Consider the following 8,619-nt stretch of genomic DNA (forward strand, 5'->3'; position numbering starts at 1 on the left):
TATTTTCTGTTTAGTAAACTTGTGAAATAGAGTTTCCATTTTAAGACCATTTTTCCCTCCACTGTATTTGAGTTGGGGTGAGTCAAGTCAGCTTCTTATTCCCTACCTGGTAGTTGGAGAAACAGCTGCCGGCAGTGGAGACAGCGATTGGTCCTGCAGCATGAGAGTTGCTCTCAGACAGTGAAGGACGGCGCCCCTTCGGTGTACCTGTGTGTCCTTGTCCTGCCTGCCTGCGTGGCTCTGCCCAGATGCTTCAGAGCCTCCCTGTGCCCAGAGAGTGCTTGACTCTAAACCTTCTGTAAGAGCTGCTTTGTCTCCCTCTTGGCCACTTAGTCTGTGGCTCAGTCGCTACTTGAAGCCCCCATTTAATTTTCTCTGGCTCTTACAGCTCTTGCAATTTCAGCACAGTCTCATCTCTCAGACCGCTGTCATCAAGGAGGATTGAAGGGATAACTGTGGGGTGAGCCGGTTACTGGAGCCATGTCTACTGCCACGTCAGCGTCTTGCTCGGCAAATATCAAGCCGTAAATTGGCTCCAGGGCTCGAGGTCTCATCAGCATCGGAAATCCATTGCTTCTAATCGGTTTGACCAAGTTGTGTAGAGCATGACTTCCATTAATGGGGATATGGAAGACAGATGGCCCAGGACAGCCCCCTCAGGGTTTCATGAGACCAAGAGAACCCTATGATGCAAAACACAGGACTTAGCAACTTTGATGCCTTCTGATAAATTCTTACCAGTGCTGCATCCCACCAAAGCTAGTTTATTTTGCTCCTCAAATTCATGATTTTTGTGTCAGTTACAAAGGGAATTTTGCTGATGATAGCTCTTTGAGTCCCACCATTCCATTTTATGCTAATACATCCCATTGTAGGACCCACCCCTGTCTTGTCTGTGTCCCCTTTGGCCCAATCCCCACTTGGTTCCTATGAAATAGGTCTGATGAATGAAAGGGCCCAAACAGACCAGGTAGTCCTGTCTGGCCCTGATGTCCATAAAAGGCTTAGGAATGGATTATGTAATTGTCCTTAATCTTGTTTCAGAAAGTCTGAAAACTCTGAATTGAGTACTGAAAGCTGAAGTAGGAATAAAGGAAATTAAATATCCTTTTATTTCTTTGGACTCAGGTCTGATGTATGAGATAATTAACCTATATTGAAATGCCAAGAATTTTATCTGAGCCAAGAAGAGGACAGCTGGACAGATTGTGACTTTGTAGTACACAGGCACTGAAACCGCACGACAGACGTGAAATAGCCATTGCCCAAGGCAGATGCACCTGAGCCTTTGACTTCTGTCGCCACGACGCAGACATCGGTTCTTATTTTTTTAGGGGAATATATGCAATTGTGACGACCCTGTTGTATCTTTTGGTGACCTAGCCTGTGAATTCAGGCTGCTATTGTGTTGCATTCTAAATGGTTACAACCTTGAAAAAGGTGTTTGGTGCCTTACTGGACTGGAGCCAGAGCCTGCTGGGATTAAATAAAGCAGATTCACACCAACTTCAACTTGCAGCTTTAGCGGGGGTGGGAGTGGTCACGGACTCCCAAAATGTGGGGCTTTGGACACCCCTACCCTTCGCCTGTACGTGTGTTGTTTTCCTCCTTTAAAGTCTTGATGAAAACTTGAAAATGGCGAAATCACTTTCTCTGAACATACACACATGAGCACCATTCTGTGTTAACACAGTGGGCTGTGTGTAATGTGAATACTAGCAACTGTTACGGCTCACAGGTTCTTCATGGTTATGGTGTTGATGTTGACATAACAGGCTGAGGAGTTAGCAGGTAAGTGTAGCCTGTGGGTAATGCCTTAGTATTATTTAAATAAAAGGTTTCTTGTTTATATTTAAAATGTTCATGAATGTTTGAAAGGAACAAAATTATCAGGGATGGTTCTTTTTGCCTGATGGGTCTCATTTTCACCCTTTTCTGTATAAAATCAAATGATGTCTTAAGGTTTTTTAAAATTTTTACTGTACAGTTTGTAAGTATCCAAATTTTAATAAAGTTTTGTAGATTATATAGTGGTCTCCCTTTTGTTTGGATCTCTTTATTTTCCGGTAATTGGCCGTTAACTCCTCAACTTTATCTTTCTTGTGAGATAGTTTTATGTGCCATTGGTTTCCCTTTTTTTTTTTTTTTCTTTTTAAAAGTTTTTGCCATAGGACATGTGCGCTTAACAGAGAGAGAGAGAGAAAGTGAGAAATCACCCCTCAGAGAGGGATGGCCATGCTGCAGTCCCTTTTCCAGGGCATGTACACACATGTGCCCAGCATGTCTTTCAAGCCACCGGGCCCAGGACTCAGACCCTCAATTAGTCATATGGGATCCAGTGCCTTAACTACCACACTACCTGCTGGACCCCCCTTTTTTTCTTAACCCCCCTCTCTATCCTGACTCTCTTGCTCTACTCCCATCCTTGGACTGGATGATTTCCCAGGATGCCAGATCTCTAAGGGATTCTTGCAGGAGTTGGTTGTACTGCGCTGTCTCATGGAAAAACAAGAGTATGTTATTCCTGGTCCAGGGAGCCACTCTGATTGTGTTCGAGCTTTTTTCCGTCGTTTTGGCATTAACTGTAGCTTTCTTTTTGTTTTCTCTGGGGTGGGTACTCTGATTGTGTTCGAGCTCTTTTCCGTTGTTTTGGCATTAAGTGTAGCTTTCTTTTTGTTTTCTCTGGGGTGGGGAGAAGTCATAGGGTTTCTGCAAGAGGTCTGTGTAGGGCAGAATAGGGAGCAGGATTGTAGGGAGCATTAAGGACCGTGGAATAAAACCTTCAGTTATGTCTAAGTCCAGCTTTTTCCTTTCATTTTCTTCTATGTATTGATTATTTTCTTTGCTCAGAATCTGATATGGCATTGTATTCTGTAACTGTCTTCCTTTTTTTTGGAGAGGTTTTTGCTATAGAGTGTGTGCGCTCACCAGAAAGACAGAGACAGAAAGCGAGAAATCACCCCCCAGGGGGGATGGCCACGCCACAATCCCTTCTCCTCCACTATCCTCTCGGGATCTTGGGCGAGCACGCACACACACGCACCTGGCGTGAGTTTAAGCCACCGGGTCCGACCCTCGAACTGTGGTCGACTTCGTGGGAGCCCAGCGACATAGCCATTAGGCCAATTGCTGGTCCCCCTGCCTTTCTCTCTTATCAGTTATTTAGACTACATGAAAACCATTGACCATTGTCTTTTTTTTTTTTTTTTTCTTTTTAAGTTTTTTGCTGTAGGACATATGTGTTTGCTGGAGAGAGAAAGTGAGAAATAACCTCCTGGGGGGATGGCCACACCACAATCCCATTACTTCCATTCTCCTCTTAGGATTTTAGGCACATCCACACATGCAAGTGTTTTTCTTTTTCTTTCTTTTAAATTTGCTGTAGGGCAGGTACACTCACCGGAAACAGAGAAGTAGAGAGTGAGAAAGCACCGCAGGGGAGATGACGTCACAATCACTTCTCCACTCGCAGGATAGTGAGCACCCATGCACTTGTGCCCAGCATGTTTTTTTTCTTTTTCTTTTTTTTTTTTGGAGAGATTTTCACTGTAGGGCGCGTGCGCTCGCCAGACAGACAGAGAGAGACATAGAGACAGAAAGTGAGAAATCACCCCCCAGGGGGGATGGTCACGTCGCAGTCCCTTCTCCTCCATTCTCCTCTTGGGATCTTGGGCACGCACGCACACACGCCCGGCGTGAGTTTTAAGCCACCGGGTCCGGGACACGAACCGCGGTCGACTACGTGGGAGTCCAGCGACATAGCCATTACGCTAACTGCTGGTTCCCTGCCCAGCATGTTTTTCAAGATGCCGAGTCTGGCATTGAAACTGCAGAGTCAACCATGTGGGATCCAGTTGCCTTAACCACCACCAAATTGGCCTCTGTTGTCCATTTCTTTTTAAATTTTCATTTTATTATTTTTAAAAACATTATTTCTAAATGATTTATTATTATTTTACTTTTACCAGAATGAGATGGAGAAAGGGAAAGTGAGAAAGCAAGCCACCAGGTCTGAGACTCGAACTGCAGTTGGTCATGTGGGAGTCCAGTCTTAATCCAGCATGCCACCAGCCAGCCGCATTGTCCCATTTTTTTAGAAAGGCAGAACATTGTCAAAAGTAAAGGAAAACAGACCATATGTAAATTTATGTAGATTAATGCACACTGATGACATCTTTTCTCCCCCTTCTATAACTATTCAATGCTACTAGGTAAATAGAAACAGGTGATCATTAATGGCTGAATTAATAATAAAAAAAAGCATAATTGCTAGGTGTGCTACATCACAGGGTTTTGGAGAAGACAAAAAAAAGATTGGGGTGTGTAGAGCAGTTCTCAGATTTTAACACGCAGAGGAGTCATCTGGACTCTCATTACAATGCAGTTTTTGGTTTTGTCGGTGAGCTGGTGACCAGGATTCTGCATTTTTAATAAGTTCCCACATGACTCAGATGCTGCTTGGCTCTGAGTGGCAAGGACGTAAAGCACTTAGCTTGTTGCCTGGCACATGTAAGTACTTGATGAATGTTACTCGCTGACAACAGATAACTTTGTAAGAGCCAAGAAGACCTCCCACCAAGCATCTTCCCTGCCATATTAGTTTTTATGGTAAAAACATCTTTCAAAAAATTAGCATCTGGGTTAATGAGTGGATAAGTTTAATCAGATTGCTACCTTCCCAACTTTGTCAGAAATCATCAAAGGAATTGGAGTCATTCTTCCTCCCTCCTCTTTGCTAGGTATTTTTTTTTTCCTTTTCTTTTTTTTTAGAGGTTTTTGCTATAGGGCGCGTGCGCTTGCCAGACAGAGAGAGACAGAAAACAAGACGTCACCCCCCAGGGGGGATGGCCATGCCACAATCCTTTCTCCTCCATTCTCCTCTCAGAATCTTGGGCACACACAGACACGTGCCCGGCATGAGTTTTAAGCCACCGGGTCTGGGGCGCGAACCGTGGTCGACTACTTGGGAGTCCAGCATATAGCCATTACGCTAACTGCTGGTCCCCTTTGCTAGGTTTTATTGATGTAGAATATATTTATTTTAAAAAACAGAGTGTGTGCACCTACCAGACAGGAAGAGGGAGAAAGCACACACATCCCCCCCCCATGGGGTGTGGTAACACTACAGTCTATTCTCCATTTCTCCATCATGTTGGCATGCAACATGCACCCGGTATGTTTTTCAAGCTGCCAGGGTTAACACTACAGTCTATGCTCCATTTCTCCATCATGTTGGCATGCAACGTGCACCCGGTATGTTTTTCAAGCTGCCAGGGTCAGGATTTGAACCGGGCAGTCCCATGTGCGATCTGGCTCCCTTAACCATTAGGCCACAGGGTTTATGCCCGAGACATGATTTATGTATAATGAAAGTTACTGGTTTGGGTGCTAGCAGGTGGCATGGTGAGTCTATGCTCCATTTCTCCATCATGTTGGCATGCAACGTGCACCCGGTATGTTTTTCAAGCTGCCAGGGTCAGGATTTGAACCGGGCAGTCCCATGTGCGATCTGGCTCCCTTAACCATTAGGCCACAGGGTTTATGCCCGAGACATGATTTATGTATAATGAAAGTTACTGGTTTGGGTGCTAGCAGGTGGCATGGTGATTAATGTGCTAGACTCCCACATGTCCAACAATGGTTCGAGTCTTGGACTTGCTCTCACACTTTCTCTCTCCTACTCTCATCAAATTGAAAAATAATAATAACAAATAAAAATAAATGAATAAATGTTTTTTTAAAAAGTCACTGATTTTAACTATACTTTTGCTAAGTTTTGACAAATAGAGACAGTTGTATAACCATCGCCAAATCTTAATACAGAACATTTCCTCTACCCAGCAAAATTCCCTCATGCCCCTTAGACTAGACATTTTAACTGAGGGAAAAAGAAGGTGATTTAGAAGTCAGAGTACAGGAGACAAATCAATAAGCTCCTTGTTTCAATTTTGTCTAGAAAACAAATCTACATTCCCTCATGCCTCCTCTCCTCACTCCAGGAATGCTTTGACAGATCTTGAACTCCCTGCTGTCTTGGATGTGTATTTCATACCTTGTTAATTTAAGGGGACCCATTTGTTCCATTTTGCCTGGAATTTCCCTGGTTTTAGCATTCAAATTCCCACCTCAAGGTGGATGGGAACCCACCTCAGTTTCCAGGCAGACCAAGTGGTCACCCTAGTTGAGTTGTTCCTACCATTTTTTGTTTGTTTGTTCTTATTTTTGTTAGTTTAGATTTTTATCACAGGGCTGTGCTCACCAGAGAGAGACAGAGGCAGAGAGAGGGCAAGTGAGAAGTAACCCCCTGGGGAGTGGCTATGCCATAATCCTTTCTCCTTCATTCTCCTCTCAGAACTTTGGGCATGCATGCACATGCACCCAGCATGTTTTTTAAGCTGCCGGGTCCAGGACTCAAACCACACAGTCAACCATGTGGGATCCAGTGCATTAACCACCATGCCACCTACTGGCCCTCTTGCCATTTTTTTTTAAATCTGAGGTGCCTTCTCCTTTTAGAGTCCTTTCTCTCATGCATACACATAGTAGGCACTCAGATGAGTGCATGGGTTGTCACGATGATAAATCCCAAGTGGCTGCAGATACCTGGCCTAAAGCGTGAGGCCTGGGTCTTGGTGCCAGCTCTGCCAGATTTGCGGCGGCATGACCCTGGGAAAGTGGTTTTCTCACTCTGGGTTCTGCTTCCTCCACTGGGAAACCGGCTCAGTCGCTTCTCCTCTGACACTGTGATAGCCCTCTGCCTGTACGTGGGCATATGTTTCAGTGTTGCCTCCAGTCATTTCTCTTTCTCTTTCTTTTTGCCTTGCCTCCCCCACCCTTCGAATATATATAGTAGATCAATAAGTTATGTAATGCAGGTTGATAATGGAACTGCTGATGGGCCAGGCTGATGCAGAGTGCTTCTGTGAGAGCAATACAGTTTGGACCTTGAACTAGGCAGCTGTGGCTGGGAGTTGGGGATCAAGTCTCTATCTTCAGCTAAGTGTCTGTAATTACCTAATTTGCTCTTTGTGCATGCCTGGGAAAGGATGATAGGCAAAGGAGCCTACTGTTCAGGAATTTTCCTGGGAGGATGAGGGGAGTACTGCAGAAAGTAGGATTTTGTAAGCCTCTTATCTATCAGAGGGAGCTATTTCCCACTGGGTAATGCTCGGAAAACAGCATCTCAGGGTCTTACTCACTACCCCAGTGCTGAAGAAGAATTAAAACGAGAAACATCAGAACCTAGGCTGTAAGCTAAGGCAGACAAGGGTTGGGAAGCTGTGTTCCGTGGCCCGTTGTGTCAGGTACTAACTGTGGAGCGACGGGCACATCGCATAACCTCTCTGAGCCTGGTCTTTGCCTTTAACTTTTCTCTGTAATGGTAAATCTACGTTGCCTGCCTTGTGGGGAGTGGGGGTGGCTACTCAGACAATATAGGTGAGGGTTCGGTGAAACTGGGGCACCTATACAAATGGGACATATTGCTAACAACTTTAATCTTCAGGTCTCTATGACTGGGTCTGGTTCATAGGGGGAGAGAAGTAGAAAAGAACTTGGGAGTTTTGTCTGCTTAGTCCTCCAAGTAATCTCATAACACCCCAACCCCCAAGTGGCACTAAGATAGGAAGGGAGGGTTTTAGGGAGGTAATTTTTATTTGTTAGGAAGACACCCCAGTTACCTTCTTCCTTGACAAAGTTCCTGACATCTCTTTGGAAAATCTTTTTCTTGACCATAAACCCTATTCCTCCTCTCATTTCCAAATGTTGGGGACGATGGAACAAGAACTCTCCTTGAGCCCCTCAGCGAAGGCCAGTCAGAGACCTTTTCCTACCTAGAAGGAGACAGCACTTCGCTGGGACCTCAGGCCTGTAAAGGGTTAAGTGAGCCACACCCTCCGGCAGGAACAGCCTCGGACTTTGTGCTGAGCAGCCACCTCGGGCCCCTCCTGGCTCCACTGGCACAGGGAGCCTGGGCTGGAGGAGGCAGCACAGAGGAAGGTCAGAGAGTGGACACTGGAAGAGGAGGGCTCCTGACACCATGGACAGCTCCTGTTAACGGAGGCACCTCTCCACCCCTGGGGGCCCTAGACTCCTGTGCGCCCTTCCTGTCAAGCTAGGATTTGATCCACGACTTTCCACTGAAATTCCACTGACGCTGACGTTACACCCTCGTTCCAGTTTCAGGTAAGTCCCCCCTTGACTGTCACTGCTCCTCTTTCACACCTTGAGGCAGGTCCGTTTCTTTGCCCCTTCCATAGCCCCAACCAATCACATTCCCACTCCCCTCAACTCCAAAAGCAAAGAAAACATCTTCTCCCAAGCCATCTCCTGCTTCTCACCCTTCCCTGACAAGTAACTTAAAAGACAGCTTTTTTGTTTGTTTGTTTGTTTTGAAATCTAGAAAATATGAGTTAGCCCCCAGGTCCTGGGGACACTGGAAGCATCTCTTGACTTGGTATATGTGCAGTGTTCAGAGCCCTTCCTGGCCCAGGGCTGTTATTATCTATACTTTTACTGCTTCCTCAGTTGTGTCCTTCTAGAATGTGACCAGCACTCTTTTTTTCTTGGAGCATGGGGAAAGCAGAACAAAGGGGGAAGGAAGCCTTCCCCCCTCCCTTG

General features: G+C 45.6%; 1 protein-coding gene across 1 annotated transcript in view; it reads left to right on the forward strand.

Moving 5' to 3' along the window:
• The first annotated feature begins 7,773 nt into the window (after positions 1 to 7,773).
• Positions 7,774 to 8,619, forward strand: part of MYO1A (myosin IA) — a 23,994-nt gene continuing 23,148 nt past the window's right edge. The window contains exons 1-3 of the mRNA XM_027769640.1: positions 7,774 to 7,813; positions 7,903 to 7,998; positions 8,179 to 8,184. Of these exons, the coding sequence (XP_027625441.1) occupies positions 7,774 to 7,813; positions 7,903 to 7,998; positions 8,179 to 8,184 (142 nt within the window). The remainder of the gene's footprint in view (positions 7,814 to 7,902; positions 7,999 to 8,178; positions 8,185 to 8,619) is intronic.

This window comes from Tupaia chinensis, unplaced genomic scaffold (genome assembly GCF_000334495.1).
Source record: "Tupaia chinensis unplaced genomic scaffold, TupChi_1.0 Scaffold150006_1, whole genome shotgun sequence".
NCBI classification, from domain to species: Eukaryota; Metazoa; Chordata; class Mammalia; order Scandentia; family Tupaiidae; genus Tupaia; species Tupaia belangeri.